At 45.8% G+C, this 27,262-nt stretch overlaps 1 protein-coding gene across 5 annotated transcripts in view; it reads left to right on the forward strand.

Moving 5' to 3' along the window:
* The first annotated feature begins 1,129 nt into the window (after nt 1-1,129).
* The window catches only part of FLVCR2 (FLVCR choline and putative heme transporter 2), a 38,095-nt gene continuing 11,962 nt past the window's right edge, over nt 1,130-27,262 (forward strand). For 3 of the 5 annotated variants that reach the window (XM_064658790.1, XM_064658791.1, XM_064658792.1), the window contains exons 1-5: nt 1,130-1,810; nt 13,377-13,518; nt 14,704-14,844; nt 19,838-19,905; nt 20,674-20,777. In XM_064658790.1, coding sequence (XP_064514860.1) covers nt 1,295-1,810; nt 13,377-13,518; nt 14,704-14,844; nt 19,838-19,905; nt 20,674-20,777 — 971 coding nt within the window. In that variant the 5' untranslated portion in view covers nt 1,130-1,294. The remainder of the gene's footprint in view (nt 1,811-13,376; nt 13,519-14,703; nt 14,845-19,837; nt 19,906-20,673; nt 20,778-27,262) is intronic. The other 2 variants (XM_064658788.1, XM_064658789.1) reach the window with 1 other exon arrangement.

Raw genomic sequence — 27,262 nt, forward strand, 5'->3', positions numbered from 1 at the left:
TAAAAGTTAATTTTATGCATTATTTTACTGTTACAACCTCACAGTTCTTAGACTAAGCAGCTGTTGGACTATGATAGTCTTTTTCCAGCTCTCTTTTTTCACTTCTGCCCTCTCTGCACCAATATCACTCATTGCATTCCTGATAACATAAAATTACAAATTTATTAGAACAAATTACTCTGTTCTTTCTGTTGTCTCTGTGGAAAGCTTAGAGTAACTTTGGTTGCCTAACTTAATAATAAATTGGACTGAAAACCTCTTTTCTGACTTTGGCTTCTGAATGTGTCTTTCTTATTTATTATGTAAAAGGGCTACATTATGACTATGTTGTACCATTGTGAAGAGCATCCCACAAGTTCCACCAAGTATGTAAAAGGGTGACATTATAATGTAGCTACCAAGTAAATACAAGCCAGAGAAACTTCACTTTTTCATTCTCTGACCCAAGTCTTTCTTTCAGGAATACAACACCCTAAAGACACTGCTGCCATTTTTTCAAATTAGTTTTGATCTCTGTGTTAAATGCTGTAAGAGAGCTGAACAACACTAATAATCTTGTGCCCTTGCACTGAGGAACATTTATGCAATTCAGGTAACATGATGTTAATTAAATGAACTGTAGATCATAAATGATCTCCAGGCAGGCATCTGCCAGTGGCGTGTTGCTAAAGTAATGGGAAAACAAGGGCTGACTCATTAACTGCGAGTTCCCCGTGAGGATGGAAACAAACATCACTTTTGGCTCTTTTGCTTCAGTTGGGTTGGGATGTTTTAATTTTCACTGCACTGGATGTTTTCACTCTCTAGTGTGCCACGTCACGAAAAAAACAACCAGAGGCCAACCCAAACGAAACCCAAACCGGTTCCTCCTCCAGGACTCCACCCTGGCATCTCTGGCAGGGTCGGGCACAGCCCACTCACAGCCTCCCCCAGAGCACAGTTCTGCTCAGCCCGTTCATCGCTGCCGGCTGCAGCCTCTCGTGCCACAGGCCCTTGGAACGCCAGGGCGGCCGCTCGGCGGGGCTGGGCAGTGACGGCAGATCTGTCCGTGCCCTCCCGAGCGGCCCGGGCCCTTCCCGTCCCCGCGGCAGGGCGGGGCGGGGCGGGGCGGGGGGCGGGGGGGGCCGGGCCGGGCCGGGCGGGGGCGCCGGCGCCTCCCAGTGCGGCGGCCGCCAGTGAGCCCGGCGGGGGCGGCCGGGTCAGGTAGTACCGGCGGGGACCTGAGCCGAGCCGAGCCGAGCCGAGCCGAGCCGAGCCGAGCCGAGCCGAGCCGAGGGCGGCCTGCAGTGCCAGCATGGTGCTGCAGGAGCCCGCCGGGGCACGGAGTCAGTCGGCTGCGGGAGGAGGGGCTGCTGCTGCTGCCCCCGCCGAGGTGCAGCTGTCCCGGCGTCGCTGGGCCGTGCTGCTGCTCTTCAGCAGCTACTCCCTGTGCAACGCCTTCCAGTGGATCCAGTACGGCAGCATCAACAACGTCTTCGTGCGCTTCTACGACGTGAGCGCCTTCGCCATCGACTGGCTCTCCATGAGCTACATGCTCGTCTACATCCCCCTGCTCTTCCCTGTCGCTTGGCTGCTGGACAAGAGGGGGCTGCGCCTCGTAGCCCTGGCTGGCTCGGCCCTGAATGCTGTGGGCGCCTGGGTGAAGCTGGGCAGCATGAAGCCGCATCTCTTCCCCGTCACCGTCCTGGGACAGGTCATCTGTGCCCTGGCCCAGGTCTTCATCCTGGGCATGCCCTCGCGCATCGCCTCTGTCTGGTTTGGCTCCCACGAAGTCTCCACCGCCTGCTCCATCGCGGTCTTTGGGAACCAGGTAATGGGCATCTGCTTCTCGGCTGGCCAGGCATGTGGGGCCGGCTGTCACCCACCTGTCGGGAGACTGGGAGTGCTAAGGGGGAGAACCAGGGAGGGGGAAGAGATGCACAGGGCCAGGAGGGCAGCAGCAGCGATAAGAGGCACTTACCGGAAATTCCCGCTGGGAAATGCAGCTGGTACCTGGAAAAACGCCGCTGTGGGCTGATGCTGACGACAGAGGCAAGCGGGACCTAAGTCTACAAAGTTTGGGGCAGCATGGGGGTTGGATATTATTCTGGATTTGAGAGATGTTTGACTCAGGGTCTTCTCCAGTGCTCTCCTCTTCCCATGTTTGTGAATCTCCAGTCCAGGGTTGTGATTTAGTAAAACCATGGATGGGCTGGAGGGAAATGCACAGTGCTGAGAAACATGCTTTAGGCAGTGTCCTTCAAACCTCGGATCTGCAGTTGCCTTTGGACTTGACACTGCAATATCCTCTTCCCGCTGACAACTGGATGGGGCAAAGGAGATTATCTGTCTGCTGAAAACAGTATTGTCACTGAGCCCTGGAGGAAAAGGACTTTAGCACTTTGATACCTCTTAAAAGTAGATACAGAGTTCCTCTGCTTTTTCAAAGCAGTTGCTTTGAAAAAAAGAAAAGTTCCATCAGGCTAGTGTGAGGTCAGTTCCCCAAGCACTCTTGCATCAGCGTGGGTTAGGGTGGCCCGTGACCCACACTTGCTCAAGCTATGACTGTCTTTTCTTGTAGCCAGCTAGAGCTCAGAGGAGATACATTTTTACACAGCTTTGAAAGGATCAGGAAAATAGCTTCTTGACCCTTGCACTGAAACGCAATCATACCAGTTGAACGAAGCGGATAGGCCAATACTGATGCAATGAGGCATAAGTAGAATGAATGTGGCTCTGCAGCCCTGACATGAAGAAGAGGGAAGCAGAACCTGGCATTAGCTGATACACTGGACCTGTTCCCCTTGCTTTGACACCTAGGTACTCCCCTACACGTGACTCTGTGCATCACCCTGGACCATTCAGCCTGTGAGTGGCTGCCATTCAGATTTGAATGGTTTGCAGTTCTGGTAGCTTCTAATGCAGGCTTCTTCCTGTGTTTCTGTATTTATTTAAATACTGCTGAGGGAAAAAGAAGTGAATGCTTGGAGATGGTATTTGAAGGACTGAAGATTGCAGAACACCACTAGGGAATTAAGGAGACCGCTTTACATTTTGAAAAGAGAAAACATATTTATCTTTCTCTGAGTGCATCTAAGCTTTCCTTTTTGCTCTTATCACCCATTCTAGCGGTCTGGGTTTTATGTGTTTTTAAATGAATCTTTAGAGTGGAAGGCATCTAACTTGGCATTAGCAAATAAGTAACTCGGAGTTTTGCTGTCAGACTTTTTAAAAATTATTCAGGTGGAATTACTCAACAGTGTGCATAAGAAATCTAAACAGTGAAGCTGTCAGCTTGTACTATATGCCTGTGTGGAATCATCATCCTAAAAGAAGCAGTTTAGTATAACGGTTGTGAAAAGCAAACTTTGGCTACACTTTTGGTGCTCCACACTGCTCTGGCAGTTGAACTGACGTGACAGTGAGACTTCAGTTCAGTACATAGTCTTTTCTTTGTAAGCTCAGACTTTCCTCTTACGGAGCATACTCCATAGGAAAGACCTATTAATTCCCATAGTCAAGGGTCCTGAGATGCAGAATCACAGTGAATGAAAGTAGCTATTTTGTTTACTGATCATGTTGGGCAGTGGGAAGAAATAGAGGCATCCAGTTTTCCTGACTGCAGTTAAAGAGTGTGTGTTAGGGAGTGTTGGCAAAGAGTATAATAGACGTGGTTTGCTGAGTGATGGTAGTCTTTAGGTTCAAAGTTAGCCCTGAACAGTAAATCATTGAATCAATCAGACCAGGTGTTAAAAATCCTTTAAAAAACCAAACAATCCCTAGTAGGGTATTAGAATCACCTCACTTGTTTCTGGCCATGTGTTGGCTGTGATATCTGAAGTGCAAAGAAAGGTTAGATTAAGCACACTTGAATACATGCTGGAGAGCTTCTAGAACATTTGTGGAGGAGGTGATCACATTCACTTGTTTACCCACTGCTGATTTTCTTAGCATTTTACTTTTTTGCGTTCTAACAAGAAGATACACAGGTGTTTTTCTATTCCTTTTTCCTTCAAGTTCATGTAAGGGTAAGTATAGAATGGAGTTTGCATGTTGGATGCTTTGGCATTATTGTAGTAGTGTTATTAAAATATTACTCACTTCTCAGTGCTTGAAAGACTAGGAAAAATCTATATGGGGAGTTGTGTTCAGGCTTAAGTTCTGGGGTAAATATGCAGAAGTGTTACAGAAAGTTCATTAATGTCCTTCAGGTTTGTTTGAATATTGGGAGGAATTTGTCTGACATGCTTCTGAAATACAGCCATCAGTAGTAGTGTGCCTGCTGTGTCAGCAGTGTTACTTGTGGAAGAGCTGAATGTCTGCATGAAGCCCCACACACAAGAGGTGGGTAGGGGAGAGCCGTTTGCGTAAGGCCATGCTTCCATTTGGGTGTATTGATTAATCAGCTGGTTCCAGTTCCTGGTTCAGACCAGCCTGAGAGGTCTAAACAGACTTCTAACACCTACACTGGAGAGAGATTGTCCTCTCATTCTCTCTGGTGACATGACCGCAGTGGGAAAAAACGCTTTCCTGAGGTAATAGCATTTGGTTGTACGTGCTTGTTGGAACAGCAGATCTTGCTCCTTCCTTTAGCACACTTGCTCTTCTGTCTTTTGGCGATGAGGATGCACATGGTGCTGTGGCATGACAGAACTAACACAGTGGTGGGGATGTTTAAATAACGAGTTAAATTCTCATGGCTTTTTGAAATTTATAAGCTGGAGTCTGATGGCTGGGTACCAGCTCTCTTCTTCAGCTGCCATAGTACGTGCTGGACGGCTGTGCCTACTGTTTTAGGCATATCTGTCTCTTATTAGTTCATCTCAGTGTTGTCACTTGATGGGCAAGGGACATGGGCAGCATGCAGAGAAGTGTATAACTGTGCTGCACACGGACAGAAAGAAAGAACATTTATGGGTTTGACTTTATATTGCTTTGCCACCAGTGTTGGGGTTTTTTTCTATTGAGGGAGACCTTGTTCCTGGTTCTTGCTGTTTTGACAGAGAAACAAGCAGCTGGTGGGAGTAAAGATGTGGGGGTGTTAAATGATTTTTTTGCAGTGATTTTGCCTGTTTTTTTTTTAGCAGGGTGATAGAAGGTGATGATGTGGTTTTCGAGGAAAGAAAACTTCAGCCTCATATTAAGCTCTGCCTCTGGGGGCAAATGATGTAGCACCTTATTGATCTTTAGGTCTGTCCCTATTCTGATGCAGCTATTATGTGAGTTCAGAGGTTTAGGGCTTCCATAACAGAAACGACCTGAGGCAGAGCTTTTAGGTGATATCTGCAGCCTGCTGGGAATGCCAGTCTAGCGGTGATTAGGTGGTGGCTTTTGAAGTGGACAAACTGGATGATAAGCTGTGAATGAAATTCAGGGAGATGCTCTCTCTTTCACTTCTGATGGATCCTTTCCTTTTATTCTGAATTGGGGGAAAGAATCTGCCTGGGGTAAAGGGTAGAGTGGGTTTTCCTGTGTAATTGGTCTGCAACATGCGAATGGCCATTGCTTTTGTGCTGGTGAGCCTGCAGTGCTGTTTTTGCTGAGCATGTGTTTGTTTGATGCCTCCCTGATAACTCTGTTCTGTACCTTTTGTCCTTCAGGGAAGGCAGTATCTGAAAGTCTAAGAAGCATTGTGGAAATGGAGCATGTCCTATGGAATTCCTGTCTTCCAGTCTCCAGTTGACTTCTAGATTTCTTTGGCTGTTCTGTGTCTGCTGAAGGCTCCCCATCCCTACAGATGAGATTTGATCCCTGTTAGAAATACAGGCAGGTGGTGATCTGCCTCACTGTCCTCTGTAGCTTGGCCCTGTACCTCCCAGAGTTTTAACTATTAGAATAGAGAAGATTTTAGCAAGGAACAGAGAGGAGCTTGTAGTGGCAGTAGTTAATGGTTGACATTCTCCAGCCCTGTTTCCTTTCTCCCTCTGTAAAAAGGGCGCGGTTGATCAGAACACTTGGATCACAAGGAGTGCAACGTGGCCAACTCTCCAAGGTCCTGGATGTGGCTCATTGTGGGAGGGTGTGCTGACCAAATAGCAATGTGGCTTTCTATAAGTGGACATGGGAGCCTGAAATGAACTTTATTCTACCCATTTCATCTGGTGCCCTCTTCCCAGCCATACACCAAAGGCAGCTCCCCCTTCTCCCTCATCAAAGCATTGGGTTTTGGGTGAAGTTCTGCATGCGAGTTTAAATGAATGCCTGCAGTGTTTCTGCTGGGAGGGCCTGCCCTATGGCACCCTCAGCACCTGCCCTGAGGGATCCCTGGGACTGGCTGTATTCTGTGACTGTAATAGGTCCTTGACCAAAGTATTATATTCTCGCTGAGGATTCCAGCAGCAGCTGAGGTAGTTGTCAGAGCTGAAACCCGTCTCTACTTTGTTCTCTCTCTTGTCTACTGCTGCTTTTTTTCCTGTGTTTTGTTTATTTCCCTGCAAACTGGGGGAAGGTGCATTCAAGGCTGACAGGCCCTGAATGACTTGCATAGGTCACTGTGCAGTGTTGCATCATATTAACCTTTATGAGATGATGCCACAGAAGCAGAAGTGTGATGAGGAAGGGAGTTTGCTTTGCTTACAGAAGAGCTTTGGTTGTGCAATCTTCAGACAAGTTTGAAAAAAATTGTCTTCCACATCAATGGGAGAGTAAAAAGAGCCTAAGACCTATCTTATCTCATCACAAGGCTAGATTACAATTTTTCCTTTCACAACTTGGGTCCTTTCTGCTTCTTAAAACACTTCAAGAAATTTGTCTAAACTGTGCAAATACAAGCTGTGCAAATATGTACGTTGACTTGCTGACTATCTGGATTTCGACAGTCTCTTTTAATTTTGCTCAGTGGTATGGAAGAAGCATATTCTGGGCAGCAATCCATACAAAAGTATACTGGTAGGAACTGGCATCTCCCGCTTTAAATAGCTCCTCAGTTGTGTGTTTTCAGTTCTACTGCAGCCTTTTGTATAGAAAGGCAGCTGAGACCTGTGCTCATAGCAAAGTATCGGGAAGTTGATGTGCAATTGGAATCACGGGCTGTGAGAAGCGGGTGGCTGGCTGCTCTCTGCCCGTTGTGATACATGAGTTGTAGGGTCCAAAAGTTTAGCTCTTCCTGTGAAATGTCATGGTTACAGGTGGGAGGCACCCATAGTTAGAAAAGGAGGGAGCACCATAAGGCAGAGCTTTGATACACAGACAAGAGTAGAGGAAGAGTCTGTGGAATAGGCTCTGGAGCTCTAGAATAGGCTTCTCCTCAAGGGGCTTCCCTGGGTGAATCCAGGGGTGATCTAAGTGTGATGTGGAGTATATCCTCCTAACGCTCCAAAGTCTTGTCTTGGAAACTTGCTAAGACTGTGTTGAAATCATGGTGTCTGAAAAGCCTGTTGAATTGGTGTTTATCAGTGCATAATCTTAAGACCTTTTGATTGCTGCAGTTTCTGCCCAGTTGGCCAAACCAGCAGGCTGCTGGCCTTGGGCTTTCCTGGGACTCCTGCCTGTGCTAGGCCTCTTAAAAATTCACATCACTTTCCCTTCCTCCGTTCCTGATTTGAATATCTGGTAACAGAGTAGTTTGGTGTGTTTGTGTATGAGTGGATTTTCTGTTGACTTGTTCTTTTGAACTCCTGGATGAATACCAAGTAGTCCTGATGCTTCGTAGAAGAAATTAGTTGAAATAAATTGTTTAATATCTTCCACTCGTAATGCTTCTGACTTTTGCTGTGTGAAGAGGTTCTGTTGATGTGGAAACCTCCAGTAATTATCATGTCATGAATGCTGGCCCAAGACCTCCTCTTTCTTGAATGTTCTCCTTCCCCAGTGATCATTTTTTGGCCCTACAGACCTTCTGTCATGTTTTCTGATTTTGTTGTGTTTGAAGAGTTTTTACTTGGTTTGTAAAGTTGTTCTGCTGGCTTTTTTGGTTTAATTATGGTTTTACGTCAGACCAGTCCAGCTTGCTGCCATTTTTCTTTGCTTGAAGGAATAAGATTCAATTTTTGATTTAGGTTATGTTCTTGTTGTTTTTTTTTTGCTTGTGGTTTTGTTTTTTTAATTTTTGTTGTTTTACTTAACTGTAAGTAGTTCTTTTATTCTGTTCTAAAATATTTTGCTAATATACTTTAGGCTTACAATGAGCCTCTGATGCAGTGTCTTTGCACAGTCCGAATGCCACTTGCAAGCATTTAATTTTTAGGCTTTTTTTTTAATTTCCTTTTAACACACTTCTTTCCTCTTAGGCAGCTTCCTCTTGTGAGTTATATATTGCCATAGTGCTTTGGAGGGTGGTTTTTTTTGTCACTGCTGCAAGGAAGCTGAATTTGAGTGCAGCGCAGAACCATTCTGTAATATTGATTGTAGTCACACTGTGCTGCTCTAGGTCTAAATCACAAATTGTGCTGCCTCTTATAAGTTCTCCTCAGAAAAGAGTATTTATGGAATCCAAAAATTGCAGTCTCTGCATCATCCCTGTCATGACACTTATTTAGCTTGCAAGGGCATTGTCGAAATTTCTTACTGTTGTATATTTTTTGCTTTTGCAGCATCTCTCTCTTTCTATCTTTTAACATTTTAATTGACCTTCTGGGTTTGGTGGTCTCCTCTGTCAACATCTGTACTTATGGAATTTTATAGGGCTTTTGTATTCCTGTTGCTGATTCTTAGTTTTTTTTTGAGGTGGAGGTCCACCTCCCGCCCTCCACTCTTCCATCGATCATTCATTTACAGATTTTATGCTGATATACCACTGATTATCTTCCTTCAGCAGACTTTGAGTATATAATCACCTAAACTTAAGAGATCTCATTTTCCATTTCAAGACTTTGGGTACATTTGTGCCATCTTCTTAGCTACTTGGTCTTGGTTTTGTTGGCTATTCTTGTATACACTTGAACCTTGAATATGATGTTGTTGTGACTGGTCCTTGACAAAATTCAGGTAGGAAATACATTCCTTCTGTCTTTAACCAGCCTTTAAATAAAAAGTCGTCTGAACAGTGCACTCTGTTGTCATTATTGATTCTCTGGTAGTCTGTTTAAAAGTTACCCCAAAGCCTTTTTAAAATAAAGTGCCAGCAGCCTGGTTCCTGAAGAGAGATCCTTGGAGATCAGGGCAGTCCTGGTGGTTTTGAGTGTGAGGATGTTGAGTGATGTGCCAAATTTTGGGAACTAGAGCCTATCTCTATAGGTCTTGGATTCCTTTTTGCCTATATAAAAGTTGGAAATGCTGGTAAGAGGGACTGCATTATGATCCCTTATGACTGATGGTCTTTGTAAGAAGAGTAGAACAGATTGTTGCAGAACCAACCTTAGTTTTACATTGCTTTATTTTCCCTCATGTGAAAGGTGTGGAGAAGGGAGAAAAGTTATTTTTCTCTTTCTAAGTTATCTTTTGAATTTTCTGGTTAATCGGTTACAGTGTTGTCTGTGGGCTGATGGTGATGTGGGTACTGATCTGCTGAGAACCAGGCTAAACATCTCCTTGTGAAAGGTAAAATATGTGCAGTATAATATTCTTCATGTTGTTGAGAGCTTGTCTTCATTGGTAAAAATGGTCTGACTAATCCAGGGTTTGTGGAAATCTTCAGTTTTGGCCAGGTCAGGGAGATTCATCTTCACAGAATTAATAGCATCAGTTGCTCTGAAATATAAAATGTAGTTCCTATTGCTATGATTTTTTTGTTCATTCTACTACCAAAGGTATAATGAACTCTTAATGGATAAAAGTGGTTCCTTTCTTTTGGAAGGAGAAGGGAGAGGACAAAACATCCATTTATAGTTAGAAAAATTGTTCAGGTCTTCTGAAAAGGCAACAAGTAGTGTCCAAAAATGCTAAGTCTGTGTCACATTGGGTAAATTATGACTGTAGGACCTCCCAGCAAAGGATTTCTGAACAGTTTGCACAACAGACACTCAATACCTTCTCTGCTAGGTATATCAGATAGATCCTTTTTCAGGAAGGAACAGCTAGAGGGAGACCAGAAAGATTGCATCTCAGCTGTGGTCCTGGAGAAACTTATGTCAAAAGTCAGAATAAAGCATGATCTCCCCTCCTCTCCTGTTGTTGTTTAGCTGCTGTTCAGCAGCTCATGTGGCTAGCATGTGATTGCAGAGAGAAGTAGGCCAAGAAGCATGTAGCACAGGAATCCAGCCTAGTTCTTCCAAGAATTAAACAGTGGTAAGACAAAGGATCAATTTCCAGAAAGGTGTTTATAGACCTTATTTGTTAAAGGGTGTAGGGAACATGTGAGACCTGATATGTAAGAGGCAATAGGACTCTTCCCTTGAATGGAAAGGAGCTATGTTGAGAGTCTCTTCCTCTAAGGTTGAACCTTTGGGAATGCTACAGAGATAGGAGTGAAGCCCAGGGTGGCTCTATCCTGGGCTGACCACGCACACCAGAGCCACAGGCCTGCACTTGGCCACAAGCAGAGCAAAATAAATGCACTGCAGAGACAAGCAGGCTTTTGCCCTCTGTGAGCTTCTGTGTTTAATGCAGTTACTCTCTCTGTGGAGCTGCAGGCTTGTGCAGAGGAGGGGAGGCATGCAATCTGAGGAGGATCAGAGCTTGAAGCCTCTAAGCCAGCTGATAATTGTGCTCACTCATAGTGGGCAGTGCAGAGGAGGAGAGCTGGCCTGACTCGCTGCGATGAGAGGCTGAGGATAGACCATGTCTGAACAAAGGTGAGCTCTGGCAAGTTTGGTCCTGTGTCAGGGGCTATCTATGCTGTGTGGGTGTTAGGAAGGTTTATCCTTCCTAATGGTTTAAGTTTCCTCCTGAGCTCTTTCAGTCCAAGCTTGACTTGATGGCACAACTTGCATCTGTCTTCAGTCCATGTAACCAAGGCTCAAGTGTTCTCATTCCTGACAGTACCCTGAACTGATGGGGCACATCTGTAATCTCTTGGTGGCTATTCCCCCTGGCTCCCTGCAATGTCCCAGCACCAAGAATGAATTTAGCACAGGTATCTGTTGCTGATCCTTACCTAGGCTATTCCAGATCCCAGTGGAGGGCGTACTGTTTGATACAGGAGAAGTTTGGCCAGACATGGTTGAAAATTACTTGTTTGTAAGCTAAATAGGGTGTCTGAGGGTAGCAGATATCTCTGTTTGAAACATAAGTGTTCTTCCTGTCTCAAAAATCCACCAGCTGGATGAAGGAGTAGGAATTTTGTGGAGAGTTTTCTCAGGCTGGATGGCACAAGCTGACTTTTATCTCAACTGTCAGATATGGCAACTGTCAGATATGTCAGATATGAAATGTATTTGGTCTGAGATTTTTATCCTGGCCAGTGAGTGGGCCTTCCAAAATGAGGCATTTGAGAAACATGGAGATATGACAGAGAAAGCATGCAGAAAGCATGAGGAGGTTTTGCTAGAAGGCAACCTGGGCAACATGTCTGAGTTCATGCCTGGATTACAGGGCTCTTGGGACATCTGATCTGTGTAGCTTATGTGCTTTGTTGTGATTTATGGGCAGCATAGTACTTGCCTTTCTTAGTCCTTACTTTCTATACCTGTAGAGTCATAGACCTTTTCCAGTGACTGTGAATACATTGAGCACTGCAGAATCCTTCTTTAGGGAAGCAGTTGGCTAGTGGGGCTGTCTTGTTGCTGTTCAGTTGGCTGTGAGGCATAAACAGTATCCTCTCCAGTCTGGAACAATGAGTCATGGTTGTGCTAATTGATTCCCATCAATCTTATATTTCCCATAAGGAAACACTAAATGCAGTGGACTTTTGACTATATCCTCATTTACTCATAGTGTGATGAGTTCAGTGGCTTTATAGAGGTTATATTGGTGTAGCATGAATAACCACTGTTTTTCTAAGCTGCTATTCAGTCTTGGTTCAGTTAGCACTATGCTGCTACTGTTAGTGCTTTCCTGCCTCCAGGCAAATAGCGTAGCCTGCAAAAGAGATTGGAAATCTCTGTTTCAAGCAAGAATGAGAATGGCTGCATGGCCACCTGGTATCTCTCTTTCTTGGATGCCTTCTCAGTCCTTCCAGTTACTGAATGCTCTTGTGTGTGCCTGGTCACTGTCCTCAACAGCAAATATAGGCCTAAATCAGGCCTGTGTTGCTAAGTGAGGGTGTTGCTAAACAACAAAAAAATGTTTTTTTCCCCAAACGTGGGTGAGTGTGCAGAGCCTTGAGAGCAAGTGGGAGTTGAGCTTTAGCATGCCTCTTTTTCAGATGACCAAGATGCCTGCAAATGCTTGGGAAGAGTTGGGGGGACAGGTAAATACACAGTCCTTGGAAACCAAATGGTGATTGAAATACAGGCACAAACAGTGTAACTCAAGGAGTGGGGGAAAAATGGCTTTTGTAGGCTCCTCTGCAGTTTGGAGTACTCATGAATATGCTGAGTGCACTTTGGCTCCCACTTTATGGAAAGAAGAGTGTGCTCCTAAGCACTGAAGCAGTGATTTCTTCTCTCTTCCATTTGAGGGAGGCACTGAAGGTCTGTGCTACTGTCAGTCGCTCTCATTGCAAAGTGTGTGGCAAAGCCTGTCATGCTGCATTGCTTTGTTGCTGAACTGAAGAAATAGCTGTGGAGTTAAAAGGCCTAATGTCTTCACCAGGCTGCATGCTGCCACTGCAGGAGCTTCTCAGCTGAACATATGAGGGGCTTTTGGCACAGTAGGGACTGTAGCTGTAGGGGTTTCGTCTTGTAGCCCTTCAGAGCATTTTACCAGGGTCAGTTGCCAAGCCCTGTCACAAAAGCAACCTCAGTGTGTAGGATACGTGCTGTCAGCACTTCTTTTGATTTCAACCTTGATGTTTTTCTAGGTTCTCCTGGTGGTCATAGGGTGAGTCTTGTCTTGGGAGGGTGCTCATTTGTAACAGAGTCGTAAAGTGACGGAGCCAGATTAATATCTCACTTATTATGAGTGGGCAGGTTTCTCTCTTGGCCCTTTCTCCTTGTGCTTGTCTGATTGGAAAATGAATTGTTTCAACTCATTAACCTAGTAAAAATTGTAGTGGGTTTTGATGGTCTTGTTTTCTGCCATTTTTAATGAGTAAAATTGGATTACTGGGTAATGCGGCCAGCATCGGAGCAGGTGGGATATGTGGGATGTGTGTGTGGACAGGAACATACATGCATGGGGGAGGTCAGGGGAAGCAAGACCTCCATTTCAATGGAGGCAAGTATTCGTTCTGCTCAATTCTGTTGTAAAACCTTACCTTGAATATCCTGACAGTTTTAAGTGCAGTGGGGGAACCTCTCTTATGGCCTAATTGCAAAGGGTAGCTGGCTTTATCTCTTAATTTTTGGGTAGTAAGGAAGGTTTTCATCTTGGTTGTGAAATCGGATTAGGCTCAGTTGAGCCTTTACTGAGCTATAGGGTGGTGGCAGTGTTGTGGTTTCATGTCATGCCTCTGTTTATCCCCTCTCTCTCTTGCTCAGCTTGGTATTGCTGTGGGCTTTCTAGTCCCTCCAGTTCTGATTCCTAATGTGGAGGATGTGGAGAAGCTGGCCTACCACATCAGCATCATGTTCTTCATGACTGCAGGTGTGGCATCAGCCCTATTCATCCTGGTCATCCTAGGTAAGGAGGTGGGAGCATGCACAGGAAACCAGGTGGGACTGGGAAGATCAGCCTGGGGATGGGGGGGGGCTGTGTGCCAGGAAATGGGTGGGGAAGGTCATCTGGTGATGCAGCATGCAGCTGACAGGGTCATGCAATACCCCATCTTGCTGCTTCAAGTCCTTGATGAACTGCACATGTGAAGGGGAGTATAAGAGGTTGTGAATGAGCCTGCCAAATTGTTCATTTCATCCTTTGCCTGCTTAATAAAACCCTGGCATGAGTAAATCCTTTAAAAGCCAACAGAAGTCTTCCAAGTTTCACAGTCATCTTCCCTGCAAACAGAGTGCTGGGCCTTGGGTTGTGCCTTGGACCTGATGACCTCCTCAGGGTAGAGAAAAAGAGGCAGGTTATATGGCATCACAGGAACAAGCTGTTCCTAAGAGAAAAAAAGGTAACTAGTTATGAGTGGATAGAAGGAAGCACTGAGGGCAGTAGCAGGAGACGAGAGGTGCAATTCTCCTACTTCATGCTTAATCCATGAAGTAGAAGCCAAATCTTTAGCATGAAAGACTGACATGCTCATTGGAGAGCAGACGTTGTCTACTGAACTCCATGGAATTTTTTGGATAGGCTCCTCTTGCCAGTTTGTTCATGTTGCCGGTGGCTGAATCAGATGTAGACTTCAAAGAATCTGGGGCACGGAATAGACAAGGTACAAGAATGGCTGTCTAGCACCTGGCACAGCAGAACTGCCTGCGACTGGCAATTCTGGACACTAATGCTAGTAAGGGACAGCAGATGACTTGGCCAGCCTAAAAAGTTCCAGGCCTGAAATAAAAACTGGCATACATAGGTCATTGCTCACCAGGCACTGGACTCTTCAGAGGCCATCTTTGCTGTCTGACTTTTCCTAATCTGCTTTGGCATTTGTAAATCCACATAATATTTTAGCATCCTTCTAAAGACAAAGGAATGAAATGCAAGGCGTTTTCCTAGTGGGAGGAGTTAGTGTTGGAGAGAGCCTGTGCTCTCCTGTTCCTGGATGAGTTCACGCATGGAGATCAAAGCTTAAGGACACTGTGTGTTTTGTACGCTTGGTTTTACTAGTCTCTCTGCCATCCCTCAAATGGCTCTACCCACAGTGTGTGCTCAGGGCCCCTGATGACACCATTACAAACAGGTATACTTTGTGTCTGATTTCAGTCTTCAAGGAGAAGCCCCAGAACCCTCCAAGCCGAGCTCAGGCCTTGATCCAGTCAAGACCAACAGAAGAATATTCCTACGTGCAATCAATCCTCCGTCTGCTCCACAATGCCAACTTTTTGCTCCTTATGGTCACTTACGGTAAGGTCTGGCCTTTCTCCTTGTGCAATTATCACTCCTCCCTCCCTCTCTGTGCTCTGCTGGAGCAGTAACTGGCCAGAGTTGTTTTAGGGGAGCATGAAGATAGCTGTCCTGCCACAAACTAGGAATCCTTATAGCCCAGTACTCTTAGCAGTAGTTACAAGCAAATGCCTAGGGAAGAATACAAGCAAGGCAAGTACACAGAGGACAATATACCCCCACTACTGTTCTCCCAAACTTTGGCTGTGTTTTGCTCAGGGGATTTCTTTATCCTGTTCTTCCTTATCCTGTTCTTTTTTCCTTAACCTGTTCTTTTTTCCTAGTCACTTAGTTACTTGCAATGAGCCAATCTAAGTGCTTACCTAAGAAATATATTGGAGTGTCTAAGTGCACGTCACAGCACTGAGTGAAAGTCATTTCCCAAGGCAAGGGTATGACTGCTGGGCATCCCAGTAGAGGTCATGTGGACTATGCAGATGTGCAGACTTCGTCAGCTTCCTAGGCAGTCCCTATGAAACAAATAGAAGGAAAGGCTGGAGAACATCTTCTTATGCCATCTGTCCTGGCACTCTGAATTTGCTGCTTGCTTCTCTTTAGCAGTCTCAGTCTGTTTCTCTGAGGGCAATGTACTGTGTTGAATCTATTCCCTGATGCTGAATTGGCATATGGAACAGTGTTTTTCTCTTTAACAGAAAGGCCATTGTAGTCTCTGCCTGGCTGCATAATAAGTTATACTGTAGCCAGCTAGTCTGCAGGGAGCTGTGTCCTTACTCTTCCTGCCGTCTTGCTATGGAAGCTCCTCAGGTAGAAAGTTAAATATTGCTGAAAGTTCTACCATTATGACAGCAATTGTATCTGAAGGACCTGGCAGATGAGTAACCAGGTTGGAGAGAATGAGATAGTGGCTTTGTACCTTCTCAGGGTGCTAATGGTTTTTGGGGTTGTTGAATTCTATGCTTCTTTCCTTCTCAGTGCAATAGACTTCTAGAAATGCCCCTCTCAGATTGCTCTTAAATTCCACTGGTTTGCATTGCAGCTGCTTGTTTTGGCTTTTTTTTTTCCCCCCCATAGCACACAATGCCCTCTCAGAAAGTGAAGACAGAAAAAATTGTCAGGCAGACTGTGTCTAAAGTTGGATTGTGTCATCTGCACAGTACACAGTTATCCTTCAGGGAAAGGGAAGGTGAAAGCATTTATTTTGATAGGCAACAAGTCCTAGAGGAGAGAGGAGGGGTCTCAGTACAGAAGAGCATGTTTAGAATCTGGTCGTCCTGGATAATTCCCTTCCGGCAGTCACAAACAATGTGGAAAAGCTGTTTCAGTGGCTCATAATTTATTTTTTCTTCCTGCTGGTCTGTGCATTTATTCTGTTCCTCTTTGTGTCAGCGTCATGTCAATCTACAGCTTGACTTGAGATGGTGACTGTTGCTCAGAGAGGGAACTATGCAGTGAAACTTTTTTTTAAACTTCTCTGGCTTTAAAATGGGGACAGTTTTTCCTACTTAAGTCAAAAATTATGTTGGCCATGATTTAAGACATCTGCAGCCACATGAGTGCAACTGAATCATCCTGCCTAGCTAACACAAAGATACCTGCAGCCTCTCAGCTTTTGTGTTAACATAGCATATGCCAGGGGAGGGAGGGGGATACCTGCTGCTTTTTCATCTCCCCTGGCTGTAGGAAGAATGGGGACCCTTCCATGATGCCAGGTCAGAACAGGTCTGCAGACCTCTAAGGTCTTGATATTACTAGCAGCTGTCAATTCCTTTCCTGTGGTAAGACTTGCAGTGCTGGAAACATTGGTGCCACTGCCTCTGTGTCAGTACTAGTGAACTGTTTTTGAGGAAAGCCCTCAGATAGCCTTTTCCTAAGGCTGCTGACATTGCTTCCATGAAGCTGAGGCATAACATGGAATGGACATTAAGAAATGTCCGAGTTTGTTGAGTTGGGCTCTGCATTTGAGAGCATGTTGCTACTGGGAGGCAGTAGGCAGGAAAGGGTGGGAAAGGCTGGTAAAGTGGGAGTGGTGAGACAGTCTCAAAGCATCAAGGTTTGGAAGGGTGATGGGGCAGTGAGGAGGAGGCAGGGCAGCAAGATCTGCATAAGGAACCATTGTCCTGCAGGCTTACATGGGTGAAGACAAGAAAACCAGGAGTCTGGCATGTAAGCAATAGGCTGCTTACCTACGGAAGACCTGGGTTCTAGTCTGAGGCTTAATAAGGGCTCCTTTTGGAGCCATAGGCAATAAAGTTCCCCATTCTCGCCTCTATAAAATAGAGGAGACACTGTGAGGTCTCAAAAATGCTATTCTACAGCACGTTACAAGCAAACCATGGTAACTAGCTAATGAATCAGGTGGGGCTGGACCTTGAGATGTCCTGCTCCCAGCTACTAGTTCTGATTTTCCTCATCTGCATGGGCAAATGGCCACTGCCCTGTTGGAAACAACCGTTGCCTGTTTTATGGGCATTCAAACAGCTGTAATTCTCGGTGAAACTTCACGGAGCAGCTGTGACATATAAAGTGCCTACAGCTTTTGCCAACCCTCGCATATGCAAATTTGGCACACTGTCTTGATTCTTAGAATATTTTGCCTGACTGTGGTGCCAAGTGTTGCTGCCAACTCTGCATTACTTTCTGCCCAGCTTGGAAGTAGGGGCCCTTCTCAGTCTTGGAAATCATATGCATCACAGAGCTGCTGTGAAGCTTTTGTACTGACAGCATCAACTACCAGAGCAGCATCTGTCTGTTTTCACAAGGCTGCTGTCCTCTTGACTGGGTGAGAAGTAGAGGTGCACAAATGACTGGTCTATGTTCATGCCCAGCTTTGAAGTGAAGCAGCAAAGGGACTGTGCTGATCTGCCATACTCCCATGTCCTGGCAGTGCAGTTTGTGATGTCTCCTAATGAGTGGGGTGATCCAGAGGTGGAGATAAGATGAAGCTGAATTATGGTCTCTAGAACTGTTTTGCTACGGCAAAGTGTTGCAAAGTGACAGCTTTCAAGGCTAGAGGGCGCCTCCTTGCTGTGAGATCTCCAACTGTTCTCCCCCATCTCTGGCTCCTGGCTCTGCTGGAGTTTCCAGACTTCTCAAGTAACTCTTGGAAAGCATTGGCTAGATTCCTCCTGCCTTAAGAGCATGTCACTCAACTTACTAGCCTCTCCTGTAACCTTCTGACAGGTGGTTTTGGAGCAGGAAGCATTGTCACAGGCACTTGGCTTATTTAGGATCACTTGAATGAGAGTTTTCATCTGTTGTGTGTGCCATAAAACTGGGGAGTGACCTTTGCTTAATCATAGGATGGTTTGGGTTGGAAGGGACCTTAACGATCATCTAGTTCTACCCCCCATGCCGTGAGCAGGGACACCTTCCACTAGACTGGATTGCTCAGAGCCCCATCTAGTGTGGCCTTGAACACTTCCAGGGATGGGGCATCCACAACCTCTTTGGGCAATCTGTTCCAGTCCCTCACCACCCTCACAATAAATTATAATGGTGTGTAAAGGAAGTGTGATGTCCCCTTCAGCTGCCAATCCCAGCTGCCAATCTTGTGGCTCCTCATAGTGCTCCATGAGCTGTGCAGTGCAACGGGTATTCAGTGTTTAGTGGAAGACTGGGCTAGGCGCAGAATTGCTGAGTAATTAAGGACCAGGGGAGCTAGAGGACTTCAGAGTTAGGGGAGCTCAGGGGTTTGTTCCCTGTGTTAATGCTCTGCCTGCTAGACTGCACTTCTGTATCATGTATTGTGAGTTTCTGCTTTTAGCTGAGGCTGAAAGAGGAAAAGTAGGAAGTGGGAACTTGACACATATCTGTTCTGTGAGGATTTCAGGCATCTATCCCAGACTTTTTAAAACCATGCCTCCTTATGGAGCCCGTAGATGTGTGAGCTGCAGTGGTGAAATCTGTGTCCCCCATCCCACCCCCCTACTTCAGGATCACTGAAGCCTTGAAGAGAAACTAACTGCAAATGTAAATGACTTTCTGAGAAGAAAGTTGTGCTGACTGTTACAGACCTCATCCACCTGGTGAAGGTTTCTCAGTATCACCCAAGGTGAGAGTGTAGCCATTGCAGTGCTGCTGATTCAGTGCACGTGCGTACGTTCTTGCCTACTCTTAGCAAAGCGCTTGGATTTTGTGCCCTTTTGAGAAGGCGTTTAACCAAAGAGAGTTGCATGTAAGCTGAAGCAGTGTGTCTGAACGGGGCTTGACCAGTATCACCCCAACAGTTTCATTCTCACCTTGGGTGATACTGAGAAACCTTCACCAGCTGGCCGATGCGTGTAACAGTTAATCTAACTTCCCTTTCAGAAATACAATTACTTTCATGGTTGGTTTTTTTTCAGGCCTCAGTGATATCTTTTAAAATGCAAGATTTTCCCATGCAGACACACACATAGCAGGTGCCTGGGGGTAGTGCTGTCTGTGCTTCACTATCGGCTCTGCTTCTGCTTGCCTTCTGCTGTTTCTTGGCTTAGAGAGAATATTTTTTTACTGGCTGTCAGCAGGGAGAATGCTATCAGGCTCTTCTCTGGAAGGAAAATGCTCAGGTCAATGACACTGTTGTTAATTGAATCCCGGGTCCTTGTTAAAGGTGTGATGCTGAGGCAGGTGCTTTTCTAGTATTCTGACTTGGCTGGGGGGGAAGGAGAAAACTCCAGTGCTAAAGATGGATCTGGATGTGAGGAAGGGTTGAGACCCCATGAGGGACTTGCAAGACCTTTCAGTACCAGAAATGTGCACAGCCCTTCCTCTAGCTGCTGAGGTAAGAACCATCCTGAAACTGCACGGTGCTTCCTCCTGGATGCTGAGGCCTGAATGTCTGCATTTCTTTCAGTATGCTATGTCTAGCCACTCTGGCTGAGTCTCCTGAGACTCTGCAGCCTTGTACTAGATTGATGCTCCCAAACATTCCTCTCTCTGCTTTTCTACCCTTCCACAACCCAGCAGGAGAGTAGCAGGCTCTGAATGTGCTGCATTTTTATCCCCCTCTTAGGTCTGAATGTAGGTTGTTTCTACGCCCTGTCCACTCTGCTGAACCGCATGGTGATCCACCACTACCCAGTAAGTGTATCCAACCCTCGTGGCCCTCTGATGTTTGCTGTTGTCTAGCACTGGCTGCCAAAGGAGAGTCTGTGAGAAATGCAATGTCACAGCACTTCTGGCTGGCTCTGGCACACGTTGGCTGGCTGGAAAGAGAGCATTGGTTCCTTTTTCTCTTTACACCACCCCATGCAAAAGCTAGTGAGCTCTAGCAAAGACAGCTCCTTTGCACCCTGAATGAAAGTGTTTACTTCTGAGAAAATCTTCCAGCAACTGGCTCCCCTTGTTCCTGAGGACATCTGTTCCAGGAGGCTGCCCACACTGGTGCTCTGGTGGCAGAAGAGTGGAGTGCTTCAGTACCTGAGCTACTGTAGAGCTTACTGCTGGTGCTGTATGCCAGAGAGCTCCTTTCTGTGCTGCCTTATAGTAGGTCCTAATATTTCCTAGTCAATCTGGCCCAAATCCTAACACCAGAGAGCAAGCTTCATAGGGTTTATGCTGACTCCTCTAAAAGTATCTGTTCATGCTGGCCAGTGCACACCTTTTTCTCTGGGCTGGCTCAGAGAGAAGTGCCAAACCACTTTTCTTACTGGACTAGAATACACTGGCTCATAGTGGGCCCAAAAGTGTTCTTGCAAAGGGTACTTCTGGTTATTGTGTTACCAGCAGAAAAACATGTAGGGAGGCTAACTTTGATGTCTCTTCTTCTCTGGGTTTTCTGCATTTTGCTTTTTGTTGGCTATGACTTAGCTCCTGCATTTGTGTGAGTGTGTGTGTGTCTCATCACAGGGGGAGGAGGTGAATGCTGGCAGGATTGGACTCACCATTATAGTGTCGGGGACAGTTGGGGCTCTGATCTCCGGCATCTGGTTGGACAGAACCAAAACCTACAAGTAAGTCCCTTGTTTGCCTCTGTGTCCCTGGTGACTGTGCTCTTCCCCCATACTGTGTGAGTCTGGGGGCACAATATTTGGGAGGATTTGTAGAGAAAAATATGGTTCTTCAAAATCCAGTTAGTCTAAAGTGAAGTTTGGAGCTGTGTGTTAGTCTGTACTGGGCCCATACAGTGACCTTAGGGAAACATAGGGAGAGGGTGAGGTGGCCCAGCAGCTGCTTTGTTAGGGATGAGAGAGTTCTTGACGCAAGTAGAATCAAGACAGTACCAGACCATTTCTCAGCCCTTACAAATCAGCTTCTGTGAATCTTTGTCCAGCTTAATAAAAGGCACATTGAATCCAGTGCCCAGAGGCATTGTGTGAGGGTGCGTTGCTGTATTTAGGGCAGGCATAAGGGTTATTGGGGTTGCTGGTGGATTATTCTGAGTTTGCTGCCTGGTGGGTTGGGAAGGCAGGTCTGGCCAGCATACCCTGCCATATGCAAAGAGACGGTTAAGTCTTTGCTTGTCCTGCAGCTCCCAGTCCTCAGGCACTCAGATCTCATTGGCAGACCTCTGTAGGATATCCCAGGGGATGTAGAGAGCCTCTCGTGTCTTACACTGGGGTCCATGTAATCAGCTTTTTGGTTTCTCTGCTGTCTTTGAGAACTGTGCTATAACCTGTTGTCTGAGCAGGTTGGTGAGACGGGGCTTTACTGGTGATGTGCTGGTGAAGGCAGTTGAAGGCAGTTTTGGAGTTCTTTTCTTTGCATCAGCTTTTCATCTGGGTGAGTCCTACTGCCATTATCCTACCTGGTGTCTTGGTTCAGAAAAGCACATTCTCATTGTAGACAGCTTAGATTAATCTGGCTAGCTGTGGGTTTGCAACTTCTGAAGTGGCTTCTGGCCCTAGCTGTAAACTACAGGGATCAAAAATAGATAGAAAATTGGCTTCTCTAATAAGAAAGAATGGTTGGTGAGAACTCCTGGGTCATAGGAAAGAGGACTCGATGACTAATACAAAGACCGGCAGGTTGATTGTTGCTGTTTCTAGATGGTTGTGTGGCACTGAGTTCTCATTTGTCAGTCCTGAGACATAGAAACACAACTGTTGGAACTATTAGAACTGCACTAGCTAACCATTCAACGTAACTTGTGTCTCTTTCCAGCCCAGGGCTAGTGGTAAGGTAGCCTCAACTGGGACTGGGTGATCTTCCTGATTGTCCGTAAGTGAGGGTAGGTTGTGTCACAGAAGCCTGAAGAGCTTTGTCGCTCACCAGGCAGAGCTGGGACTTGAAATTTGGCAGAATGGGTGAGGGGAAAAGTCCACAAATCCTGTATTTGTTCCATGTCCCCTGCTTCCATGGAGGGACCACGTAAGTAGGCAGAGCTGGCTTACAGTGCAGAAAAACAGGACTATGCCACCCATGGAATTTATCCTACAGACCCCAGGGACTATCTGGGGATAGATTTAGCCTTAGGTGAGGAAAACCACTACTAAGAATTTGTTCTCCACTGTAGCCCACAAAATGGAATTCTGTGAAACTAGCAAATTTTTTTTTCGGAGTGCTACAGAGTCTTTATTTAGCCCCATTTAAAAGTCTATTTAAAAAAACTGTCAAGATGCCAGATGTTCTAGGTAGGTACCCTCCCCCTTCCCTCCGTTGCTGAGATAGTGTCAAGAATGAAGTGGTAAGCACATGAAAATCAGGAAGAAGAGATATCAAGTCCTTTTTTTAGTCAGCTTGGAGAGAGAGGGAAGCAAATGAATGGGATCCAGCTGTGATTGAGGGGAGCAGGGGAAGGTTAATAACAAAAGGAATTGCAGAGCTCTACATGTGTGTTTGATCTTTACTGTACCATCAGCAGTTCCTTGAAAGGGTGAAGCTGTGCTAAGTCAGGCTTTCCCCATCTGTCATGCTTGAGCACCAAATGGCCTTTCATTCTTGCTCTTATTTGGCAGGCAAATCCCTGCAGCAGCCCCTGCACCATTCTTGCTTTTGGAATTAGCAGGCACAAATTTGGTCAATAAAAATAAATACATTAGTTACGTAGTGATGGGTGAGCAGTGCCAGAACTAGGGTTGTTTCTGGTGGTATGGCTTGTTAAGAGCAGCCCACCTCTTCAAAAGAACACGTTTTAGAATCATTGAATAATTTAGGAAAAGATTTTTAAAGTTTTGACATAAAGTTAAATGAGGCTCCATGTGCATCCTTCATGTTCCTGGCTCAGAGGAGGGATGGCGTTGTGACACCTGGGGACTGCTGGGTGTATTGCTATTTGTAGGGGAGTCTGACTTGAAATGAAGTATTTGGGGACTGAATTAATCATCACTTCTCTTTGGCCATGCTTTGGTTTTAAGTACAGTGTTCCCATGGCCTCACATCCAGCTGGTTGCAGTCAGCACTCTCCACTTTCATTGCTGCATCTCTATAAGGCAAGACGTCAGAAATATCCATCTCTCTCCACTGATGAGGCAGAGGACCCCAAGTGGTGTTTTAAACTTAGATCTGTACAGGTCCAAAGTGCATTAAAATGTGGGGGAGGGAGGAAAGACTTAGATAATGGAGAATGGGGCGCTTGGATCTCTTCCACTGAAAGGTGAATGATCTCTCTCAGCCCAGCCTGACCAGCAATTTGAGCCTTCTTGTTGTAGCTCTTTCCCAGGTTAGTCCTTATGTAGTGCTTATGTCTTCGCCCTGTCCTGCCATATGTTTTATATAAACAATTTACCAAGGCTGTCCATTTTTGTGACCTTTATACAGGAAGAAAGTGGCATAAAACCAAGTGCTAAAGAATGAGGGGGTGGTGAAAACGAAACCAGCCTTCTCCAATTCGTCTCTTCTCCGGCATTTGACACCTCAGTGTCTTCAGCAATGAGATTCTTCTGGAAGCACAGGGACAAGGCCTTTGTTCAGGGTCTTGCGCAGCCTGGAATATGCTGTCCTCATGGCAAAGCCTGTGGAGGCCATCTGTCATCCCAGTCTGTACAGCAGAGCATTCTGGAGCTGCACACAACATCCCAGTGAGCAGCTAAAACTGTTGCACGTGGCTGTGACCTCTACCCCCTCCCTCCCTGAGCTTGTTCATTTGTTGCTTCAGATGTTGCTTGACTTGTGTTTTTGCAGCTGCAGTCAGTCCCCTGTGAGTCCGGTCCTGTCACTTTGGCTTTCCTCATCCAAGTGACCCTCTGAGACAAGGCTGGGCTGGGCCATGCCCACTGCATATTCTGAGGCTTCCTCTGGAGTTGACTGAACAGCAGGAGTTGTGTTCTTCATTTCAGTCCTGTTCCATGCTCATGCTGGCCCTGTCTGGCTTTTTTCCCTCAAGGTCTCTCTTTTCTCACAATCCCTTGCGTGAGCTCTTTAATTTGCCTCTTCAGAAGGGTAGGGAATGTGACTGGGAGGGCAGATGAGTGTCAGGGCAGGTTAGGTTCATCTAAGTGACAAGCATGTTGGCTCCTTCACAGATCTTCCTCTGACTGCCACAGAGACTTGGCACCAGTGCCTTTGGAGCAATGCTTCCGCATGGGTGCGCGGGGCTTCATTCCCAAACCTCAGAGCACAGAGCTGGATTAACCCCAGCTTTCCTAAGGTGATGTAGCAGGATGCCTAACTTCCTAACTTGTACACACTGCACTAGGCAGCCTGGTAAGTAGGCTGTCAGTTCTCCAGACAATAATAATGAGTCTCTATGAAGCCATCATGAGAACAGGTTGCTAAAAACACCAGAATGCAGTGCCAATGTCCTCTGTGAATCTGCTTCTCCTTTGTGCTTTTCTCTCTCCCATAAGATTTATGGCTATGATAAGAGGCTTATTAAGCTAAACTGGCATTCTTCCCATGTCCTAGTGCCCCCAGAGTCACAGAGCATTCTTGTCTTCTAGTGACAAAGGCCACTTCCTGAGAAACACCCTGCCTCACTGTCTTTCCCTGGTGGTTTCTTTGTTTCCCTCTTCACCAGTGTCTGCCAGTATTGCAGTTAAACCCTCTTAAAATTTTTGGGTCTTGCTTGGACTGTTGAGTACTAAATCTCCTTTTTTGTCATCAGTGGTATGCTCGGGGGAGCAAGGTCTTGCTAAGGTCTGGTCCAGCAGAAGTCTGCTTGTGTGCTTAAGGCTGTTTTCTGCAGCGGGACTTGCATCCAGGGCTGTCTGTTCAGCTCCTGTGGGCAGCTGTCCCGAGCAGGCAGCGCTCAGGCAAGTGGCCTCAGGGCACTTCCCGGTCTGTGATTCCCACAGCACTCAAGCCTGTGGTCTTGTTTTTTCACAAGGGTCTGTTGATACATTTTATCCTTCTGCAGCCTAATGATTCAGGGAGGTCAGTGAGGAAAACTCTAGTCCCCTAGATCCAGCTAATGTGCGCTAGATGAGGTACCCATGGCAAGATCAGTTTGCTGTGTTGTGCCCCCCGTTTACTTCTGCAGTTTCAGTGGAGAACACCTTCAAGAGCTGTCTGCTTCTGTGAGCCTGCCTGCTCTAGTTCTCAGTGGTGCACTGCATGTTCTGGGAACTTCTTTCTTGCACCTTGACTAATGACATAGCATTAATGTGAAACAGAGTCCCAACCACATTCGGTCACTATCTTGTTCATCACCTTTGCTTGGAGATGAGTGGCAAAGTGCAACTCTTGGCAACTGTCATGATACAGAATCAGATACAAATCACATGGAATACTTGAATCATAAGCTTGGGAAACTGAGCGAGATGTTGTGTGACTATCCTAAGACCTGTGCACTGAGCCAAAAACGGGCTATGGGGAGAAAAACAAAACAAAACAAAACCCCAGCTGAGTGTCGCTGCTGGCAGCAACTAAACTTCTTAGGGCCACAGCCACCTCTTGGAGGCCTGCACTGTATTTTAGCACTGCTGTGTATTTTACTACTGCTGTGTAGTTTGGAGACTCCTGTTTATGGAAGGAGCACCCAGTTCAAGCTTGGTCTGTGTAGCCCAAGCACAGAGCTCTAATTCTAGCTTTGAGGTCTTTTCCTAATCATCTCTTTTCTCCATGGCTGCTTGTTAAGGCTTGGGAGACATAAGAACTCACAGGAGATATCTGAGGAACCTGTATTGAGCAGAAAAAGGCTTTTACTTATATCTCTTGGGCTTTCTGGGGCTGCTCTCTGATTGCTCAGTCAATCTTTTAGCTGTTCTTCTGCAGCCTCCAGGCTGTGTGCCAGCCATGTAGCAGCTCTCTGCAGTGAATTATAACAGAAGTAAGCCATCCCTTTATTCCACCTTCACAGATGACTTTTTTCCTCTGAAAACATTGGAAAGAACGTATTCTGGAGGTTAAGGGATTTAACTACTCCTTTGATACACAACAACATTACTTGTCACAGCAAAATGTTTAGCCTTTCAATACATTAAATGTGTCTGGTGAACCTTTGTAAGTATGGATCAATAGCTGAAGCCTGAAATTAGCTTCTAAGGCCTGTATTTGGATAAGAATTGACATATGAGTATGACCCCACTGACTGCAGTCATTGCAGCAGTGAGGGAGGACAGAACCTTAGCTAGAACAGTCTGGATTTATCTGTAGTAATTCAGTGTACTGGAAACATTTTATTACCCATTATAATACTGGCTGCCCACTTGGGGTTGGATTTTTGGCAGTGATCATTTGCATTAAAAAGGAAAAGTGAAAATAGTTTGAGTTTTAGTTTCTTCAGTAGAATTCTAGGAACTGGTATCAAACACATTCTTTGATGGATTAAGACTAAAATTTGGTTGAAAGTAAACAAGCAGCTCATGGTTATACCTTTAACTTCTTCCTAAAAGACAATGGTAAAAAGGTTTTATTAACTCTGATATCTGTTCGACTATCAAAATCCTGGTGGAATTTGAGTCAGGTAAAGGATACTCCTTTCCCTCCTAAAAACTATGTACTATGAAAAGTTACTAGCTGCCTCTTGTACTAAAAAGAGCCTTAGTCTTTTTGATGTGGGAAGGCTTTTCTTGGTGTTTAGTCAGGGATGACAATTGCTAAACGTTTTGGATCTTTTAAAGCTGGCCTGGACTGCTGCATGTGTCTCACAGTACTGAGTCCACTGATGATCCTCACGTGGCCTGGCTGCAGGTTTGGCTGTTCCCAGGATCTGCCTGGCATGCTTCCTGAGCACAAGGTCTCTTTGTCTCCTCTGCACAGAGACAAGAGCTTGTGGTTCAGCTGCGGTTGGCTATGGAACTAGCACTATCCCGTGGCTTGAGGATGAGGCTGTGAGGGCAACCTGGCTTGCACATCACCTCTCCAAATACAGCAGGCAGTTTAAACAACAGAAGGGAGCAGCAATGAAGCTGTTTTGGACAGCACTGAAAAATATATGGCCATAAGACTGTAGCAGAGTTGACATCTCTTTTGCTTTTCCTGCTTGAGAGGGCTCCATCTCCTTGGCTCCTGCGTGTTGTTGTAGTACAAATGGTTGTAGTACAAATGGTGCCCAAGAAAGATTAGTGATTGTTTTATTTGGCTTTTGTTCTCCCTGTCAAGTGGCATGTACAGGACA

The sequence above is a fragment of the Pseudopipra pipra genome, chromosome 6 (assembly GCF_036250125.1).
Source record: "Pseudopipra pipra isolate bDixPip1 chromosome 6, bDixPip1.hap1, whole genome shotgun sequence".
NCBI lineage: Eukaryota > Metazoa > Chordata > Aves > Passeriformes > Pipridae > Pseudopipra > Pseudopipra pipra.